We start from the raw sequence: 23,342 nt of genomic DNA on the forward strand, positions 1-23,342 counted from the left end.
TAGAAATGAATAACAAAAGACTACTGAGAAACTGAAATTTAAAAAATATTATACTTGGTACTGGCATATGGTGAGCATATCCTAAAGCATAATAGAATTGAGGGTCCAAAAGTAAACAGATTTATGGTTGACTGATTCTGAGAACCTACTGAGGCAGTCTCCTGGAGATGGACAGTCTTTTCAATAAATGGCAATGAGCAACTTGTTAGTCATATGCAAAAAAGATAAATTTCAACTTACCTCACACCATGCACAGACATTAGCTCAAAACAGACGATAGACTTAAATTTGGGAGCAAAAAGTGCAAGTTCTATAGCTGAGAAGGGATGTGTGCCCATAATATATAAAGAATACTTACTAATGGAACATAGAAAACCAAGTTAGGCAAATATTTAGCTAGACATTGGTAGAAGTTATAACCTGAAACAGAAATTGTGTAAGATGGAAAGAAGGAGAGATACATGTCATGTATTGCAGATGCCCTGAATGAGGAATTAAAATATGAAAAATGAGGGTGCCTGGGTGGCTCAGGGGGTTAAGCCTCTGCCTTCGGCTCAGGTCATGACCTCAGGGTCCTGGAATAGAACCCTGCATCGGGCCTCTCTGCTCAGCAAGGAGCCTGCTTCCCCCTCTCTCTCTGCCTGCCTCTCTGCCTGCTTGTGATCTCACTCTGTGTCAAAAAAATAAAATAAAATATTTAAAATAAAATAAAATATGACAAATGGCCTTTAGAACACCAATAATCACAGTTCTCTCTTTCTTTTGGCCCACAGATTTCTATTCATGGGGCAACTCAAAAAAAAAAAAAAAGAAAAAGTTGGTGAGAGCTTGTCTTCTCTTTCGTTAATTGTGAGAGGTGATTAGGGAATAAAGAACCAAAGGGAATATCTCCTCAAACTTGGGTGTTACCTTTGACACAGCAATTTTAGGACTATATTATGTGGTGGTTGAGAGTGTGCAAATTTATTTACTTGAGATTACTTGTTGACTACATATACCTTTAAAAATATATATGTACAGCCAGTGAATCCTGTGGCCTAGAATGATATTATAAAGTCAGAAAAAGAGGGGCACCTGGGTGGCTCAGTGGGTTAAAGCCTCTGCCTTCGGCTTGGGTCATGGTCCCAGGGTCGTGGGATCGAGCCCCGCATGGGGCTTTCTGCTCTGCGGGGAGCCTTCTTCCTCCTCTCTCTCTCTCTGCCTGCCTCTCTGCCTACTTGTGATTTCTGTCTGTCAAATAAATAAATAAAATCTTCAAAAAAAAAAAAAAGTCAGAAGAAGAACACATCTAGAAGAGATAATTGATGTAATCCCATTCAATGGCTTCCAGCATTGGACATGCACTGAAGAAAAATGCAACCTCAGAAATCTCTCTGGTTTTCCTCTTGTTTTCATACATTCCTATGAGTGGAAAAACCAGACAGCTGTAGTTGCTTTTATTGGCTACTTATTTTGAGTTGATTCAAGTGGCCACTGTCTGTGTCTCCATCCTCTCCTTTGTAAGATAAGCATGAAACCCAGAACTCTGTCCTGGCTTGTTATTAGGAAGCTAAAAGGAATTAACACTTACATAATATTTAGAATAGTTTTCAACACCTAGCAAGAGCTCAATAAATGTGATCTATTCTATTGTTATATGACCAGTAGCATCATTAATTTTACAGTATTTAAAGGAATTCTAATATCATATTTGTCACTATGCCCTATAGGAAGAATCTAAGGGATTCTATCATGTTATTAGAAAGGAAGAAATACTAATGCTATTTCATTATGGTCTTAAAGCTGTGTCCCACACCTATGACACTTAGATTTAATATCACATAGCACCATGAAGGCTGGGAAGGAACATGTTTAGTTTTAAACAGTCGTTTTGCAAATTGGGATAATTCAAAAAATAAATTTTCTGATGATATGTCCTAAAGATTAATTATTAGATATATTACATGACCTAGAGTCTCAACTTGATTTTTATATATTTTGCCCTAAGGATTAGTAATTGTTTGGGGCCTAAGGAGCTCATTTCCCAGGAGCTTAAATTACAGTATAAGTCTCTGTCTACTCTATATGTCTTAACGTCTTCAACACCAGGGAGAAAATGTCTGTCACTCAGGTCGGTTAGCTAGAGCTAGACTCTGGTTATTTGAAAATAAAAATGAATAACTGTGGATAGGGAACATACATTCAATAAAAATGAATGTATGTTCCCTATCCACAGTTATTTTAAAGATGTATTGAAGCCATCTTTCCTCTAATTAGATAATGTTTTAACAGGACTTCTACTTGTATGCAGTTACTGTTTAAAATTATTTTGTGTTTTACTTTTCAGAAACACTTATTTTTGAATTTAGAACATTTTCTCTGTAACATCAAACAGGTGTGTGTATGAAAGAATACTGAATAATCAAATGGTAACCATCTTTTCTCTCTCTTTCTGATTGCTCTTAACACCTTTATTTCAGACCAGTTTCTGTGATGAAATCAAGCATTTGTGATCATGGAGAGGCTCTTTCATTGTCATGCTACTGCTGAGGGTTGCAGTCACCTGCCCACCACACTGTCCACAGACAGTCAAGACCTGGGAACTCACTCTGCTCAGAAAATGAGATGAATTCTTTTGGAGTTGTTTAGAAGTTGACATGAAATAGTTTCTTACCAACAGCCTAGAACATTCAGAAAAAAATTTAACAAGCTGGCTTTCCTGTTTAACTGGGAAGCCCGCAAATAACTCAGGTAATTTGTTTTGTTTTGGTTTTGGTTTTGGTTTATCTCTGTTCTTGGCTGGATAATGAAAAAAACATGACTTCAGGAAAGTGATATGCTTCTACTTCTTTAAAGATAGTTCACTACATGGAGAAAATACCAAGTTATTCTTCTAGTCCAGAACGTCTTCACTTAATTTTCATTACACGTATATGCAGAGGTCATGCGTATCCTCCTCCTGCCCTTTAGAAGGGAGGGCAGAGAATAGAGTCCCTCTCTGTCTATTGGCCTTTTCTTTAAGGAAAGATCTGAGTGCTAGATCCCACTGTACTGAGTAAACTAAATAACCACTTTTCCCAGCCAACTGCTTAGAGAACTTGAGAGAGTTTTCAGGTCCTCTCTTTGGTGTGGGTAAAGGATGAATATTTCAGTTATAGCCAAATTGGTAACAGACCTACCCGATGTATTCATACCTCTCTCTGTACTTCTTTATATACATCTACATATGTACACCAAGTAGTCTATTTGGTATCTTCTTTCTTTCTTTTTTTTTTTTAATTAATCACCAGCATGATAATTTTCTCTCCTAGATACGACCCACTGTAATTAAATAATTGCTCTATTATTGATCATCAGTATTTTCCATTGTTTCCATTAGTATTTCCATTGTTATAAACAGTTCTGCCAGGTAGTTTTGGAATTAGTTTTTCATGATGTTATCAATGTGGTTAAATATTTCTAACTACAGCTTATATTATTAAAGATTTAACTTTTTATTTTATTTATTTGGGAGATAGAGTGAGTGAGCACTATTGGGGTGGAAGGGCAGAAGAAGAGGGAGAAGGAGAAGCTGACTCCCTGCTGAGCAGGGAGCCCAATGTGGGGCTACATCTTAGGACCCTAGGACCATAACCTGAGCCTAAGGCAGACATTTAACTGAATGAGCTTACCCTAGCCCCCCTCTAATGACAGGTTATTAAGAATAAAATCTCTTATAAAATTACATAGATTTTATTGTTGTCCGGATTAAGAATTTATTACTGCAGATCATTACTACGATAATTGATATAACTACTTTGTTCATTTGGTTTGTAAAATTTTCATTTTCAGTGTATATTTTAAATCTCCTGCCTCATAATTCAATTTTTTTAAAATTTCTTTTCATTGTTATGAATTCATTGTTATGCACCACACCCAGTGCTCCATGCAATACGTGCCCTCCATAATACCCACTATCTGCCCCCCCCGCCCCTTCAAAACCCTCAAAATTTAAAAGGGTTTTGTGAGCTGCAGACCTCAAAAAATGTGTCACAATCTCTAAAGAGGATTGTTAGAAACTTTGCTTCAAATATTTGATCCTGAAAGACTCAGTGAAAAAAAAAAAAGAAAGTATATCTTTTATAGAATCACAGTAGGTACTGCTGTCTGAGCTTCTTAAGGGTTTTCAGAGAACAGAGGAACATTTCTGTGTGGCTTTGAAATGTACCATTAGCTCTATTTTGAAACCCACCCAATAATCGAACTTAGTTAATCATCTCAATATGTTGTGGTAAAAGTTGGAATCATTTAAGTTTTTTAATGTTTCTTCTGATGCTAAAGTCAATTTTGATCATTGGGATCCAGTCAGACACTTAACATCTTGAATTATTTGGCAATTGTGTTTTTGTTATATTGTATAAATACAATATTTGATATCAATGCTATATTTCTCTGAGGTTAACATAAATCTGTTCTTTTTCTTCCCATTTTAGAAGAAACAACATTTAACATTTGTTTTCCTGAACCTGACACATGGCAGAAATTAAGGAGGAGAACTGCACCTCCATGACAGAGTTCATCCTTCTTGGGTTAACAGATGCCCCTGAGCTGAAAGTCTTCCTCTTCCTGCTGTTCCTCCTCATCTATGGAGTCACAGTTTGGGGAAATCTAGGCATGATTGCAGTGATTCAGGTCAGCTCTCAACTTCACACTCCCATGTACTTTTTCCTCAGCCACTTGTCCTTTGTGGATTTCTGCTACTCCACGAACATTGTGCCAAAGATGCTGTCCAGTATCTTAAACAGGGACAAAGCCATCTCCTTCTTAGGATGCATGGTGCAATTCTACTTGTTTTGCACATGTGTGATAACTGAGGTCTTCCTGCTGGCTGTGATGGCCTATGACCGCTTTGTGGCCATCTGCAACCCACTGCTGTACACTGTCACTATGTCCCAGAATCTCTGTATGGAGCTGGTTTCCTGCTGCTACCTCTGGGGGATGGTGTGTTCTCTGATCCACTTGTGTTTAGCTCTTGAGATCCCATCCTATAGATCAAATGTGATTAATCACTTCTTTTGTGATCTACCCCCTCTCTTATCACTTGCTTGCTCTGATGTCTCTGTTAACGAACTCATGGTGTTCATTGTGGCCACTGCCAATGAGATCATCACCATTGTGATCATCTTCACCTCCTACTTGCTGATTCTCATCACCATCCTGAGGATGCGCTCTGCAGAGGGAAGGCACAAAGCCTTTTCCACCTGTGCCTCCCACCTCACAGCCATCCTTGTCTTCCATGGAACTATTCTTTTCATTTATTGCCGGCCCAGTTCTGGTAACAGTGTGGATACCGACAAGGTGGCCACGGTGTTCTACACCATAGTGATACCCATGCTGAACCCCCTCATCTACAGCTTGAGGAACAAGGATGTAAAAGCAGCTCTCAGAAAAGTGGTGAGCTCCAAAATATTTTCCTAGAAAATATTTTCTTAACAGGACTCAGGTTCCCAAAGTGGAGGCTTGGAGGCTGGTAGAGGGGTGAATGTGTGGACTGTAGTGTTTGAGTGAGGAGGGAAGAGCCAGGAGGTAGGTGTTTCTGAGTGATTCTTTTTGATTCATTTGTTTTTGTGTCTCTTCACTTGGCCTCAAGGGTAGGATTGAGCAATTTCAAACTTGAAGTCTATGTCTTCACTTTCTTTCAGTCTTTCATGTCTTAAATGGTTATTAGTAATGGATCCTTAAGATACGTTTAGTTTACTCTTTAACCTTTATGAGCTTAATGAACAGTGCTTAAAAATAACAGTTTCTTTCATTATGTATTATGGAAATGTTAATCCTTTCAAAGTTGAATTCCTCCTATTTTCCAATAAAGAACACATCTTTTCCCAACAGTTTATATATGCAATGAGATTTCCATATGGGTATGTGTCTTTTTAATCTTTTTTAAAGCTTTATTGATTATTTCTGGTTTTCTTTATTATTTTTGTTTTTGATGTTGCAGTGTCCAGTGCTTTTGGAACTTCAGATATGATCTCAACTGAAATAAATGGGAATAATACTAATTACTTCCCATGAAGTTATATGTCATGTGCAAAGAGTCTAGAATGACCTCTGGCTCACAATTAGTTCTCCTCTTCCCACTCACCCACCCTCCATTTCTTATATTGTACTTTTATTACATATCTACTGTCTGTCTTATATATATACACACACAGACTCACATATACACACATATATAGGAGTGTGTCTATATAAAAATCTCCCCCCACAGGTATACTTGCCATCACTGAATAAATAATCATTCCTATAAGTACCTGCATCTCTGACTTAGGCCATCATTACATTGTCTGTTTGTTTGTTTGTTCATTCTAAGTCTCCATTCTAACTTTCCACAGGAATAGAATGCTGTCACTTAAAGGCAAATTCTAACCTATTTGTAGAACACATAAGTATTTCATTTTTAAGGAAAATTATGGAAGGAGCCCAAATGTCCATCAACTGAAGAATGGATAAAGGAGTAGTGTACATAGTATATGAAATATTAATCAGCTATCAAAAGGAATGATATCCTGCCATCTGCAATGTTGTGGATGGCACTAGAGAGTATTAGGGTAAGGTAAATAAGTCAGACATAGAAAGATAAATATCATATGATTTTACTCAGATGAACAGAACAGAAGAACATAGGGGAAGAAAAAGAGAATCAAACCAGAAAACAGACTCTTAACTCTAGAGAAGAAACTGAAGGTTGCTGGGGTAGGGGCAAGCAACTGATGGTTGAAATAGGTAATGGGTATTAAGGGGGACACTTGTGGTGGGTACTGGGTATTTTATGTAAATGATGAATCTCTAAATTTTATACCTGCAACTAATATTACACTGTATGTTAACTAACCAGAATTTAAATAAAAACTTGAAGACCAACCTTATTATGATATTTACTAATAATACTGGCTTGTGAGGTTCTTGAACGTAAGACTATGTATACCTTTCCTTGTCACCTATTTCACTAAATTTTAAATACAATGATTGTTTATTTAACATCTACAATTTCTCAGTTAGCAGGGACAAAAAGAGAATAGGACTAGCATTTATTGCACATATACAATATACCAAATGATTCAACAAATTTTTGAGCTACTATTTGATGCCGCATACATACAAGTTATGTTGTTAGGTGCTCAAAGTAATAAAAAGTAAAATAGGCTAAACCTAACTAGTTTAATTTTTTTCAGAAATAATTTCAGTGTGGGGGATACAAATATTTACAAGTTTAGAAATATTAGGAGTTTCGCAAGCTAATAATGAGAACAAAAACAAAGAAAATGTATTCGTATTCTGTTTCATCCTTCCTTTTTTACCACTATCAATCAGCATAAGTATATTATTAATTTATTGGTCACTTGAACAAAAGCAATCTCAATTTTCTTCATAAGAACTCCCTAGGCAGTCTTCATGTAATTATTGAATAGATTTCTTGTAAATATTGAGAGCCATTTGCTTTTCTTAAATGTTGTTTTATTTTTTAAAATATTTTAGTTATTTATTTTAGAGAGAAAGAGAGAGTGCAGACAGGAGAGGGCAAAAGGAGAGGAATAGAGAGTTCAGAGGCCATGTAAAGCTCAATTCCATGACCCTGAGATCAACACCTGAGCCAAAATCAAGAATCCGATGCTTAACCAACTGAGCCACACAGCTGCCCCTTAAATGTTTTAAATTACTTGTCATCTTTAATGATAACCTAAACAGATAAGTAATCAAAACTAGATTATTGTGTTTATTAGGAAGGATTAATTTTTTTCTAGTACTAGTAATATTTATTATGAAATGGCCAAATAGATATGAGTTTCTAATTCTCAAAAATTTTATGACACAATATTTGCCTTTCTTCTATCATCAGTTTTGTTTGGATTACTTATATATTCTTTGACCTATATTATTTGTTTTTTAATAACTCCCAAATTAGTTCAGAAAATTATTGAGAGAAAAACTACTCACTATTTTGCTTACCATAAAATAAAACCTGCATAATAATCTTATATTGGTTCATGAAACAATTTTAATGGTTATATGATTTTAAAAATACACTAAGAAATTAAAACAACTTTATTTCAGAAATTTATATATAAAATTATATCCTACAATATTTTATATAATAATATATATTCACATATATGAAATTGCCTTCCTTTACACATTATCACTTAATTGATTTGTGCTTAACTGGAACACTGTAGAGAAGAAACAAAGATTATAGTGCTCCTGTTTGAAATCAATGATGAAAATGAAAACTAAACTATGGAATTTTAATAGGTACTTCCCAGGGTTTACAAGGAAATTTAGGTCTTCAAATAACTATATTAGAAAAGAAGAAAACTCTTAAAACTAGAAACTTAGTTTCCACATCAAGAAATTAAAGAAGAAGAAGAAGAAGAAGAAGAAACAACAAAGGAAAGAAATAATGACTAGAGCACAAGCCAATAAAGTAAGAAGATGAAGAACAAACCAGACCAATAAGTTTGTACTGTGAAAAGATTAATATAATTGACACAATTTTAGCTAGAATTACTATGCAAAAAAAAAAAATCAAAAACAAGGAACAAATTACCACAATCATTGAGGAAAGTAATCTTGAGTAAATTAAAATGAGAATAATGAATAGTATAAAAAATTTTATGCCAAAAATTTAGTCAAGTTAGATGATACATAAAAAAATTGTAAAAGATCAATTTATCAAAATTGACAAAGAAATAAAAAGTCTGAATAGACATGTAACAATAAATTTGATTTCTATAGAGGGCACGGATTGCATGGAGCACTGGGTGTGGTACAAAAAACAATGAATACTGTTAGGCTGAAAATAAATTTTAAAAAATTTAAAAAAAAAAAGATGGGAAACATTAAAAAAAAAAATTTCCTCCTTCCCCCTACCAATGTCCAGGCACAGATGGCTTCCCTTTTGTTTTCATTTTTCTTTAATTAAAATATAATGTATTATTTGCCCCAGGGGTACAGGTCTGTGAATCATCAGGATTACACATTTCATAGCACTTACCATAGCACATACCCTTCCCAATGTCCATAAACCAACTACCCTATCCTTACCCTGACACTCCTCAGAAACCCTCCGTTTGTTTCCTGAGATCAAGAGTCTCTTATGGTTTGTCTCCCTCTTGATCTCATCTTATTTCATTTTTTCCCTCCCTATGTGCCAGTACCCCCTGCCCTGCCTCTCAAATTCCTCTTAACAGAGAGAGCGTATGATAGTTGTCTTTGACTGAGTTGTTTTTACTAAATAAGTATATAACAATAGTATAATTATGTTTATTTTTAAATTAACATATAATGTATTATTAGTTTCAGGGTTATAAACAGTAGCATCAATTGTTAATTACCTCATTTAGATGACAGAGGACATGATGTTCTTTCCAGTTCATGCAGTTATCCTGGTATTCCAGCATACCAAAGCCAAAGACAAAATGAGGAAGAAAATGCAAACCAATATCCCTCATGAATATAAACACAAAAATTCTCAAAAAAAAATATTATAACCAGTCATGAAATAAAACAAATGCATTAAAACATATAAAAAGATTATGAACCATGACCAAGTGAGATTTATCCCAGAAATGCAAGGTTGGTTTAACATATGAAAAACAATGTAATACATCACTTACATACAATTAAAGGCAACAAAATCACAAGGCCACATTATAGATGCAGAAAAATTATTTGGCACCAACCAGCACCCATTCAAGATAAAATTTAGCAGTAAGGAGAAATAGAAGAAATTATTTCAATCTATGTAGGATGTCTACTCTCAGCACTCATAGACAGATTAAAAGGTCAAAGATGAAGCAGAGCAACGCCAAGTTGAGGCTGGAGTCCCGGGGCTGCCATGGTAGCAGGCCAGCTCCTCAGAAAAAAAAGGGTGAAAGCCAGAAAAGCCAGCCCCACCCCCAGCAAGAGCCCATGTCTGTCTCACAGACAGACTGAGGTGTTAATAGATTGATAACTATACATGGAAAAACAAATATACTGATTAATAAATCAATCAGTCCACCAGTCACCCAGATTTAAAGTAAACCTGATTTTATTCACATTATACATGATCTATGAAGAAAATTCTAAGCAATCCACACACAAACACACATGTGTGTGCACTGTATTAGAACTATGAGAACTAATAATCAGATTCAACATGATCACAAAATATAGCATAAGTATTTCAAAATAATCTTATTTCTTCACAGTAAACAATAAAATACCAATGTAACACTAAGAAAATAAGTTCTTGAAAACGTCAAAATATTTCAGTGCTTAGAAATGAATAACAAAAGACTACTGAGAAACTGAAATTTAAAAAATATTATACTTGGTACTGGCATATGGTGAGCATATCCTAAAACATAATAGAATTGAGGGTCCAAAAGTAAACAGATTTATGGTTGACTGATTCTGAGAACCTACTGAGGCAGTCTCCTGGAGATGGACAGTCTTTTCAATAAATGGAAATGAGCAACTGGTTAGTCATATGCAAAAAAGATAAATTTCAACTTATCTCACACCATGCACAAACATTAGCTCAAAACAGACCATAGACTTAAATTTGGGAGCAAAAAGTGCAAGTTCTATAGCTGAGAAAGGATGTGTGCCCATAATATATAAAAAACACTTACTAATGGAACATAGAAAACCAAGTAAGGCAAATATTTAGCAAATATTTAGAAAACCAAGTAAGGAAAATATTTAACTTCTACAAGTTGGTAGAAGTTGTAACCTGAAACAGAAATTGTATAAAATGGAAAGAGGGAGAGATGCATGCCATGAGTTGCAGGTGCCCTGAATGAGGAACTAAAATATGAAAAATGGCCTTAAGGGCACCAATAATCACAGCTCTTTCTTTTGGCCCATGGATTTCTACTCATGGGGCAACACAAAAAAAGATAGTTGGTGAGAATTTGTCTTCTGTTTTGTTGATTATGAGAGGTGATTTGGGAATGGAGAACCAAAGGAAATGTCTCCTCCAACTTGGGTGTTATCCTTGGCACAGCGATTTTAAGACTATCTTATGTGGTAGTTGAGAGTGTGCAAATTTATTTACTTGAGATTATTCGTTGACTACATATACCTTAAAAATGTATGTGTACAGCCAGTGATACACACAAACAAATAGAATCCTGTGGCCTAGAATGATATTATAAAGTCAGAAGAAGAACACATCTAGAAGAGAGAATTGATGTAGTCCCTTCAGTGGCTTCCAGCACTGGACATGCACTGAAAAAAAAAAAATGCAACCTCAGAAATTTCTCTAGTTTCTTCTTTTTTTCATACATTCCTATGACTGGAAAAACCAGAGGGCTGTAATTGTTTTTATTGGCCATTTATTTTGAGGTGATCCAAGAAGCCACTGTCTGTATCTCAATCCTCTTCTTTGTAAGATAGGCATGAAACCCAGAACTGTTTCCTGGATGGTTACTAGGACACTAACAGGAATTAATACTTGCATAATATTTAGAATAGTTTCCAACATCTAGCAAAGACTCAATAAGTGTGATCTAGAGTTTTCTGACCAGCAGCATCTTTAATTTTATGGTATTTTAAGGAATTCTAATATGATATTTGTCACTATGCCTTACAGGAAGAAACTAATGGATTCTATCATGATATTAGAAAGGAAGAAATACTCAATGCTATTTCCTCATGGCCTTATAGCTGTGTCCCACACATATGACACTTCGATATAATATCACATAACACCATGAAGGCTGGGAGGGGGCATATTTGGCTTTAAAGAGTCATTTCCCAAATTGGGATAATTTAAAAAATAGATTTCCTGATGATATGTCAATAAAGATTAATTATTAGGTAGGTTACATGAAACATACTCTCACTTTAAGTTTTATATATTTTGTTATACCATAGGGATCAGTAATTGTTTGGGGGCCTAAAGAGCCCAATTCCCGGGAGCTTAAATTACAAGATAAGTCTCAGTCTGCTCTACATGTCTTAACATCTTCTGCACCAGGAGAAAATGTCTATTACTCGGGTCTGTAAGCTAGAGCTAGATTCTGGTTACTTGAAAATAAACATGAATTTATGTTCCCTGTCAACAATTATTTTAAACATGTATCGAACTCATCTATCTTTTAATTAGATAATAATAAGATTCCTGTGCAATTACTATTTGAAAGGCTTTTTGTGTTTTAGTATTTAGAAACACTTAATGGTGAATTTAGAACAATTTTCTTTGTAACATCAAAATGTGTATAGAATAAGCAAATGGTAACCCTCTTCGTTCATTCTCTTTCTGTTTCTTGTTAACATTTTTTTTTTTCAGACCAGTTTCTGTGATGAAATCAAGAATTTGTGATCATGGAGAGCCTCCTTCATTGTCATGCTAATGCTGAGGGTGGCAGTCATCTGCCCACCACACTGTCCACAGACAGTCAAGACCTGGGAACTCACTCTGCTCAGAAAATGAGATGAATTCTTTTGGAGTTGTTTAGAAGTTGACATGAAATAATTTCTTATCAACAGCCTAGAACATTCAGAAAAAAATTTAACAAGTTGGCTTTCCTGTTTAACTGGGAAGCCCGCAAATAACTCAGGTACTTTGTTTTGTTTTGGTTTTGGTTTTGGTTTATCTCTATTCTTGGCCGGATAATGAAAAAAAACATGACTTCAGGAAAGTGATATGCTTCTACTTCTTTAAAGATAGTTCACTATATGGAGAAAATACCAAGTTATTCTTCTAGTCCAGAACGTCTTCACTCAATTTTTATTACACTTGCGTGCAGAGGTCACACATATCCTCCTCCTGCTCTTTAGAAGGGAGGGCAGAGAATAGAGTCCCTCCGTGTCTATTGGCCTTTTCTTTAAAGAAAGGTCTCAGGGCTAGATCCCACTGTATTGAGTAGACTAAATAACCACTTTTCCCAGCCAACTGCTTAGAGAACTTGAGACAGTTTTCGGGTACCTCTCTTTGGTGTGGGTAAAAGATGAATATTTCAGTATGGCCAAATCATAGGTATTGGTAACAGACCTATCTGATGTATTCATACCTCTCTACATACATCTTTATATACATCTACATATGTACACCAAGTAGACTATTTGTTATCTCATTTCTTTTTTTAAAAAAAATTAACCACCAGCATGATAATTTTCTCTCCTAGATATGACCCATTGTAATTTAATAATTGCTCTATTGTTGATCATTAACATTTTCCATTTTAATATTATTAACAATACTGAAATGTAGAGTTTGATTCGTTTTTCATAATTTTACTAAGGTGATGAAATATTCCTCTAACTCATTAAGAATGAAATCTCTCATAAAAATATATAGTTTTTATTGTTCTCAGGATTAAGACTTTATTGTTGTAGATTATTGCTGTGATAATTGATTAAACCACTCTGTTAGTTTGGTGTAAAATTTTCATTTTTAGTCTATATTTTAAATCTCTTGGCTCATAATTTGAAATTTATAAGTGTTTTGTGAGCTGCAGAACTCAAAAAATTTATCATACTCCCTAAAGATGGAATTTTAAAAAAAACTTTGCTTCAAATATATGTTCCTGAAAGACTCAATGAAAAAAAAAAGTATACGTTTTATAGAATCACAGTAGGTGCTACTGTGCTGCCCAAGCTTCTTAAGGGTTTTCAGAGAACAGAGGAACATTTCTGTGTGGCTTTGAAAATCATTGACTCTATTTTAAACTTGACCAAATAATCAAACTTAGTTAATCATCTTGATGTATTGTGGTAAAAGTTGGAATCGTTTAAGTTATTTTAATACTTTTTTTTTTAATGCTTTTGTTCATGCTAGAATCAGTTTTGATCAGTGGGATCTACTGAGACATTTAACATTTTGAAGTATTTGACAACACTGTTTTTGTTGATTCTTATAAGTACAATATTTGCTATCAATGCTATTTTTTTTAATTATTATTAATCTGTTTTTACTCCCTTACAAATTTAACGTTTGTTATCCTAAGGCTGAGACATGGCAGAAATTAAGGAGAGAACTGCACCTCCATGACAGAGTTCATCCTTCTTGGATTAACAGATGTCCCTGAGCTGAAAGTCTTCCTCTTCCTGCTGTTCCTTCTCACCTATGGAGTCACAGTTTTGGGAAATCTAGGCATGATTGCAGTGATTCAGGTCAGCTCTCAACTTCACACTCCCATGTACTTTTTCCTCAGCCACTTGTCCTTTGTGGATTTTTGCTACTCCACGATCATCGTGCCAAAGATGCTGTCCAATATCTTACACAGGGACAAAGCCATCTCCTTCCTAGGATGCATGGTGCAATTCTATTTATTTTGTTCCTTTGCAATCACTGAGGTCTTCCTGCTGGCTGTGATTGGCCTATGACCGCTTTGTGGCCATCTGCAACCCACTGCTGTACACTGTCACTATGTCCCAGAATCTCTGTATGGAGCTGGTTTCCTGCTGCTACCTCTGGGGGATGGTGTGTTCTCTGATCCACTTGTGTTTAGCTCTTGAGATCCCATCCTATAGATCAAATGTGATTAATCACTTCTTTTGTGATCTACCCCCTCTCTTATCACTTGCTTGCTCTGATGTCTCTGTTAATGAACTCACGGTGTTCATTGTGGCCACTGCCAATGAGATCATCACCATTGTGATCATCTTCACCTCCTACTTGCTGATTCTCATCACCATCCTGAGGATGCGCTCTGCAGAGGGAAGGCACAAAGCCTTTTCCACCTGTGCCTCCCACCTCACAGCCATCCTTGTCTTCCATGGAACTATTCTTTTCATTTATTGCCGGCCCAGTTCTTGTAACAGTGTGGATACCGACAAGGTGGCCACGGTGTTCTACACCATAGTGATACCCATGCTGAACCCCCTCATCTACAGCTTGAGGAACACGGATGTGAAAGCAGCTCTCAAGAAAGTACTGGGATTTAGATTACCTTTTAAAAAATTATTTTCTTAACCAGACTCAGAGTTTCATCAGAGACTTTTAATGAGTGGCTGATTTTGAGTGGATGTGAACAAAAAGTAAAGTAGGGAAGGATTTTATGACCTGGGGGCCTAAGCATGCTTCTTGCTTTCCAGTTGCTTATCTTATTAAACCATATGTTATCTCCTATGGATAATTCAAATGCACTTGTTGCATTTTCTGCTCTTCTTCAATGTCTAATTACTTTGAATTGGTTGGTGTGGTATTGTTAGACTCGATATCTTACTTTGAGAAAACCATTACATTTCTCACAAAGTACACATCTTTTCATCATCATTAGAGCATGTAACCTTTTTTAACTTAATTAATTTCATTTTTTTACATGGAATGAATGTACATCTGTCTGATATCCTACGTTTTTTAATAAAAAGTGAGTAATTTTATGTGTATTTTTATTCACTCTTTAGTTATTTTTACCTTTGCAATATTATAAGTTTAAGACTTTTAAAACTTCTTTCAGGGGGATTAAGAAGCACAAACTTCTAGTTATAAAATAAATAAGTCACAAGGATGAAAAGTACAGCAAAGGAAATATAGATAATAACGTTGTAATAATGTTGTATGGTGACAGATGATAACCACACTTCCCAAGGTGAACACTGTATAATGCACAGGAATTGTCAAATAATGACATTGTACCCCTAAAATTAATATAACATTGTATGTTGAGTATACTTCAATAAAAAAATAAATAACAACAACAACAAAAAAACGTTTGGTCTACAAGTAAACCTTTTGGTTTACTCTAATTTTCTAATGAGATTTGCATGAAAATTAAATGATGTATCTTAAATTCTTGCCACTATATATGGTATATTATAAGTGATTAATAATGTATTTGCTGATCTTACTATTACTACTCTTAGTTTTACCTTTTGTTCTCTATTCTATCTTATTTCTTTTTTTTTTCTTAAGATTTTTATTTATTTATTTGACAGGGAGAGATCACAAGTAGACAGAGAGGCAGGCAGAGAGAGAGAGAGAGGGAAGCAGGCTCCCTGCTGAGCAGAGAGCTCGATGTGGGCCTCGATCCCAGGACCCTGAGATCATGACCTGAGCCGAAGGCAGCGGCTTAACCCACTGAGCCATCCAGGTGCCCCTCTATCTTATTTCTTAATAAATGAGTAGATCATGTATTTGATGGTTTACTTTTCTTAAGTTTCTGGGGTTTTGTTAATTATTTTTTTTTTGTTTTGCCTGATACTATTTTAGTCATTTACTATATTTTTAAGCCTATTGTATTCTAAACCTATTGATTGCATTAATTTCCTATGGCTTCTAAAAAAATACTATGCATTTGTTGGCTTACTACAATAGACTTTATTCTCTTACAGTTCTAAGGGCAGAAATTTGAAATCAGTGTCACTGGGCCAAAATTAAGGTGTCAGCTGAGCCATACTCCCACAGGAGGTTGTCAGGGACAACACTTTCCCTTACCTCTTGCAGTTTGTGGAGACCACAGGCATTCTTTGACTTGTGGTTGTATTATTTCAGTCTTCAAGACTGGCATCTTCAAACTTCTCTACTCTTCATCTTTCCTACCTTTCTTGCACATACACCCACGCGCATGCGTGTGTGTGTATGTGTGTATGTGTGTGTGTGGAATAGCCTCCTTTTTACTTTTTTTTTTTTTTTCAGATTTTATTTACTTATTTGACAGAGAGAGAGAACAATAGGGGGAATGGCAGAAAGAGAGGAAGAAAGAGGCTCCTTACTGGGCCAGGAGCCAGACATGAGGCTCCATACCTGGACCCTGGGATCATGACCTGAGCCAAAGGCAGACACTTAATTGACTGAGTCACCAAGGTGCCCCTAGTCTCCTTCTCTTGTATAAGATCATCTGTGAAGGCATATACAGCACCCAGATAATCTAAAATAATCTCCCAATATCCAGATCCTTACCCTAATCACATGTAAACACCCTTCCTCCAAATAAGGTGGCATTTACAGGTTCCATGTATTAGAACTTGATATATATATAAAGATCCATTTTCAAACAACACACCCACCTTTTAAAGACCAAAGTATGATTTATTTTTCCTGTATCCTTGCAATGTTAATACTTCGTTTTCTTACTTTCTTAGGATTTTGTTTTATATTTGTTATTGTTTATATTTTTATTGGGATGGGTTATTTAAAGTAACATAGGTCCTTGATGCTTTAATGAAGTATGATGGACATTGGATTTTTAAATAGCTGGGTCCAGGCTCAGAGCTTAAAGAGTGATTTTGAGGAAGATAGTTAAACTAGCTTAACCTCGAGTCTCTTAAATATAAACTGCAGATAAGCTGCCAGCTTCAGGGTTATCACTGAACTTAAACACAATAACAAAATAACTGCAAAAACCTGGCTTATGAAATTCATTCTCCCTAATGTTTCTTAAAAAAACATCTTTGAGGAGCGCCTGGGTGGCTCAAGAGGTTAAGCCTCTGCCTTTGGCTCAGGTCATGATCTCAGGGTCCTGGGATCGAGCCCTGAAACAGGTTCTCTGCTCAGCAGGGAGCTGCTTCCCTCCTCTCTCTGTCTGCCTCTCTGCCTGCTTGTGATCCCTGTCTGTCAAATAAATAAATAAAATCTTTCAAAAGAAAGACGTGTTTGATATGGTCATTGAGGAGGGTATGTGCTATGCTGAGTGCTGTGAATTGTGTAAGACAGATGATTCACAGACATTTACCCCCTGGAAAAAAAAATTATATGTTAATTTATAAAAAGGAAAAAAAGACATCTTTGAGGGCAAGAGTTATTTAAAAATATTCCAACAAAGACAGCTACTCATTATTTATTTTAATAAATGAATAAATATTGATGAATAGAGTAGAGCTATATTGTGAGTTTGATGAAAATATGGCTCTGTATTGCTTTTCAAATGTTCTAAGTGGAGTAAATTTCCCACATCACACAAGGGACTTTGAATTTTAAGATGAAGGTAAAGTAAACATCCTTCTCCTTTGGTCCTCCAACTGGAATAGAGTTTCTCCACCTTGGAACTCTTAGTGAAGGTATACCAAACACACACACACACACACACACACACACACACACACACCCCTCGCTTTATCTCTCTTCAGGAGGCAACACATTTTCTCTAAATTTCATTTTCAGGCCTGCCACACACTTTCCAATCTTTATGCAATTGTTTATGTTATTTCTTTTACCTTCTCTCATTCACTATTCTGTACCTGACAAACTTCTTAAATGTGTAGTGCAAATTATCCTCTTTTCTGTTTTGCCATCTGGCATACAAATTCACAGAGTATATGTACTTTTTTAAGTTTATTTATTTAAGGAATCTCTACTCCCAACATGGGGCTCAAACTCATGACCGTGAGATGAAGAGTTGCATGTTCTTAAACTGAGCCAAGTCAGTTGTACCTAATAGATGTATTTGTTAAAGAAATATTCTCTGATCTATGCTGGCCTTGGATGGCCAGAATTCCATGTGTAACAGAACCACACATAGCACATATCAAGTGATTAACTTCATTCATACTTGGTTTTCCACTGACGTTTGATTTTCAAAGTCTTCTAATTCTCAACAGCCAGATAGATATATTTTTGCTTCTTTCTAGTTATTCTATTATCCTATCACATAGAATACTACTCTGATAGTTTGATAAATTGCTTTAAGCTGGTTAAATCAAATTAGACAACAAATAATACAATTTTGTTTTGTATATAATAAGCTACCATTTCAAAACTAAAAATAGATTTTTCTTTGAGACATCCTCAAGATGTCTGGGGATAAAAACATATGTTTATAAAAAATTAAAAATTAAAAAAAAAACCATATTGCATTGTTTCATTTTGTTTTAATCAGTTCCTCATAGAACTGTTTAATTGCTCATGTATCTTTTCCCACTGGGATTTTCATATCAGATTGTGAGTTTGCGGGATCCTAGGTGAGCTCTGGAAGCTAACCTCAAAAGACTCTAGGCAAATATAAAAGGTCCCACATTATCTTGAGGAACCATTACTTTCCTAAGGGAGGCACAGGTTTCTTTTATGAAAACAAAAGAACTGCCCAAATGGATTATGGAAAATGTTGCAATGGGTTAATTTTTTAAATATTTAGCATCAACACTGAGTTTTTCAAGTGAAAAATGAATTGATGCGGACAACAGTCTCTTAAGAAGGTAAATGAAAGATACTAATCTGGTAAATGCTCTTCATATAATCCTGGGATCTCAGAGTTGGGCAAGATTTTAAGTGCTCATCCTTTAATTATTTATTTTACATGCAGGAAACTGATGTTTTGAGAATACACGTGCCCAGCATAACACAGGTTTTAATTCTCAAGGCATATCCAACAAACACACTACCACCAACAAAAAAAAAACACATTTAATGGATGATAGTTTTAAGACAATCTTTAGTATTATTGGACTCAGATTAGAAATCTAACTATAAACACAGGGTTCATTGCCTATTATTTTTTTTTTTTTTAAGTAAAGCAGACTGGGATATAAAATAAAGGCTCGGGGCACCTGGGTGGCTCAGTGGATTAAGCCGCTGCCTTCGGCTCAGGTCATGATCTCAGTGTCCTGGGATCGAGCCCCGCATCGGGCTCTTTGCTCAGCGGGAGCCTGCTTCTCTCTCTCTCTCTGCCTGACTCTCCTCCTACTTGTGATTTCTCTCTCTGTCAAATAAATAAATAAAAATCTTTAAAAATAAAATAAAATAAAATAAAATAAAGGCTCACCCAATTTGTGCATCAGATCATTTATCCTGTGTGTGATATGAACAGTTATCAATACACAGGTGAGAGGACTGGGGTAGGATTAAGGGAGTGGATTTGAGGGAACAGAAAAAAAATGGTTTACAAAGGTCGGGACTAGGGCTTACTATAGAGAAGTGACTACAGGAATAGATAATTTCGCTAAACACTTTTGGAGTTCATTCTCATTCTCACCTGCCAGTTACACAGAAGAACAGATATATTTGACTCCTCTTCGGACTCTTAATTTTTTATCTTGTATTCCTTTCCTCTTCTATTGTTCCCTTGACTTTCATATTTCATGTTTCAATTCTGAAAACCTTTTTTTGTCTTAAAGCATATGACATCTTTGAAAGATTAATACAAGTAAATATTCTCTATATAAATGGATTTTTTCGGGACCTCTACTTCTATGATTAGAGATTAAGGATTTGGGATGCCTGGTTGACTCCGTCGGTTAAGTGGCTGCCTTCCGCTCAGGTCATGATCCCAAGTCCTAGGATCGAGTCCAACATCAGGATCCTTTCCCAACAGGGAGCCTGCTTCTCCCTCTCCCTGCTCTGCCTGTTCTGCCTGCAGCTCTCTGTGCTTCTGTTTTCTCTCTCTCTCTGACAAACAAATAAATAAAATCTTTCAAAGAAAAAAAAAAAAACAAGAAAAGTAGAAACTAAAGATTTGGTAGAAAATAACTTCAACAAAAAAGTGGTTGTTCTCTATGGCTCAGAACCCAAGCTTATTTAAGGATTGTCCTAAAGAGGAGCCTCTTTCTTTCATGCCTACTTTTTGATAATCATTTTTCATAATTTGCAAAAAAATGAATGGCACAACAAAGAAACATTTTCATCCACCTTTGCCTCTCTAGCCACTGACTATATATATATACATATATATATACATACATATATATACACACACATACACACACACACACACATATATATGTATATATATATATATATACATATTTTATTTTTCCTTTTGCCTTGCTAGCAGTGGCCATTGTTCCACTTTTAGGTCGATCTACAATTTTGCCTCTCATATTCATAGACAGGAACAGATGGGCTGTCACTCAATGAGAGTTGATATTTTCTAAGGAGGATGCCATATATATTTCAGGAAAGGAGAGTTCCAAATAGTTGACTAGTAAATCTGAGATGCTTCTTTCTCCAATTAACACTTTTTTTAAGACAAAGTATTTGGAGTAAGATGGAATATAGGAGATAAAAATGGGAATATATATGAAAACTGAGTGTATTTAAATACTGAGCTTGTAAGGAACAGGGAATAATTTAAGGGTTTGAGAAGAAGGAAATACGGGGGCGCCTGGGTGGCTCAGTGGGTTAAGCCACTGCCTTCGGCTCAGGTCATGATCTCAGGGTCCTGGGATCAAGTCCCGCATCAGGCTCTCTGCTCAGCAGGGAGCCTGCTTCCCTCTCTCTCTCTGCCTGCCTCTCCGTCTACTTGTGATTTCTCTCTGTCAAATAAATAAAATAAACAAAATCTTAAAAAAAAAAAGAAGAAGGAAATACATTACAAAATCTGTTTTATACAGGTGACTCTTACAGTAGTTTATGGATACATTTTAGATCATCTTTGGAAATCATATGGGAATTGGAGAGAATGAGGCCAATTTAGAGGCTCGAATTGAGGAAAATGAGGGATGACATTAAATAATGGGATGTGATGACAAGAAGGAGACATTGGATATTTGCCACATTTCACAGATTGAATCAATGGCTCTTTTTTGGTTTTGAGGTAGAGGTTGTTTCTTATTTGGACTAGCTATGGAGGTGGTAGAGATGAATACCAAGATAGGGGTCATAGAAAAGGCATAAGTTTAGGAAACAATAGTAATTAAATTTTGTTTTAAGCATGCTGAAACATACACATGCTTATTTGATAGTTCACTTTAGTTGGACAGATGCTTTGGAATGGGTATCTGGAAACTTACCACTGCATACCTAGTATTGTAAGAAAAGGTGCAGAAAATGTAAGGAAAGTATTTATGGTGAGGAGAGAAGCAGGTTGAGAATGAAGCCCTAGGAAAGTGCCACGATGTATGAAGGAGGCTGAGTAGGGGTATATCGACATTAGTACTGAAATCAAGAGAGGTATATAGAAGCCATAAGAGAATGGGGTTTTGAGAAGAAAGAAGAGGTCAAAGCTCTTACATGGAGTAGAGAAATAAAGTTCACTACCTAACAAAAAAATCTTTGGATTTGACAGTGAGGGTGTAGTTTGGGATTGAAACAAAAAGGGTTTTAAGTTGTTGGCATAAAAATCCTATATCAGTAAGCTGAAGTGAGAAAGTGGAAATCAGTGTAGATGTCTGTAAGAAAATTTTGGCATAAAATAAAAGAGAATAAATAGAAATAGATACAGAGTAATATTTTTAATGGTGAGATTGACTTCAATGGTACATGCTGCAAGTTTATGAAGGAGACATTAGTAGTAATAGTATAAATGTATTAGCTGATACAGATAGTCAGAATTAGGTGCATAGTTGCAAGGATTAACCTCGTGGCACCTGGGTGGGTCAGTAGGTTAACCCTCTGCATTTGGCTCAAGTCATGATCTCAGGGTCCTGGGATCGAGCCCCACATCGAGATCTCTGCTCAGCGGGGAGCCTGATTTCCCCTTTCTTTCTGCCTGCCTCTCTGCCTACTTGTGCGCAATCTCACTCTCTCTCTCTTTCTCTCTCTCTCTCTCTGTCAAATAAATAAATAAAATCTTAAAAAAAAAAAAAGAAAGGATTAACTTCATAGAGGAGGGGCATGGAAAGGAAGGGAGAGAGGAGGTCACTGATGAGCCTAAATGTTTACATGATGACTTGATGAGAAAGTTGAACACATACTTATTTGTTACCTGATATTTTTCTCTATGAGACAGAAGTCTTCTAGCAGTGAGAAGAAGGTTGCAGAATGATACCTAGGACAAATTATGAAGGTTTATAATAGTGATTAAAGGAGAAAAATATTTGTGTGTGATATGCAAAAGTAAAGAACAATTTATGCAACCATGTGTGATATGCAATAGTAAAGAATAATTTATTCAACCATATATACAATATATATGTCTAACTTTTATACAAATATAAGATGAAACCATGTCAGTGATTTTACTTCATTTATTCATTAATTCATTCAACTGTTCCAACTGGTACAAAAGATAATCCAAAGAATTATAGAACAAGAATTCACAAATAAATATACAAATAGATAGAAAATTGGCTTTTTCCACAGGAGGGAGGGGAATCAATTATCTCACTGGATTAAGTGTGCATACTTGTAGACAAGTACCACTAGTGTTGCTATTGGTTGTCCAACAACTTTCTAAACTAGAGCAAAGACAACGAAAGGCAGAAAGTTAAAGTAGGTAGATGAGGCTTTTTCAACATCTTTTACAATTTTTCACTGCGGAGGGCATGGAAACATTCCTGGATATCATCTTCTCATTGCCTGGATTGAATTTAACACATTTGTGGGCATGAGAATTTCTCCAGTTTTAATCCATAGCTTGAATACCAGAAAAATAAAACAGATGTCTGGATTGACTCAGAATTGCTATGCTGCCAGCTTTAGAACCACAAAAGGACAAGATGGTGAGGAGATTGAATCTGTAGGACATTCATTTAACACTTGCATTTTGATGGGAAAGGTACTATCACTCTCATAG

General features: G+C 35.6%; 1 protein-coding gene and 1 pseudogene across 1 annotated transcript; both read left to right on the forward strand.

Moving 5' to 3' along the window:
- Positions 1-4,506: 4,506 nt before the first annotated feature.
- LOC116599116 (olfactory receptor 5L1-like) lies at positions 4,507-5,436 on the forward strand. The gene has a single exon (XM_032358798.1). The coding sequence runs from the start codon at positions 4,525-4,527 to the stop codon at positions 5,434-5,436; it is 912 nt and encodes a 303-aa protein (XP_032214689.1). The 5' UTR covers positions 4,507-4,524.
- An 8,562-nt stretch (positions 5,437-13,998) lies between these two features.
- Positions 13,999-16,889, forward strand: LOC116599918 (annotated as a pseudogene).
- Positions 16,890-23,342: the final 6,453 nt, after the last annotated feature.

Source organism: Mustela erminea, chromosome 9, assembly GCF_009829155.1.
Source record: "Mustela erminea isolate mMusErm1 chromosome 9, mMusErm1.Pri, whole genome shotgun sequence".
Lineage (NCBI taxonomy): Eukaryota > Metazoa > Chordata > Mammalia > Carnivora > Mustelidae > Mustela > Mustela erminea.

Coding starts and splice junctions, on each gene's coding strand:
- LOC116599116 (XM_032358798.1), top strand. CDS start 4,525: ATGACAGAGTTCATCCTTCTTGGGTTAACAGATGCCCCTGAGCTGAAA.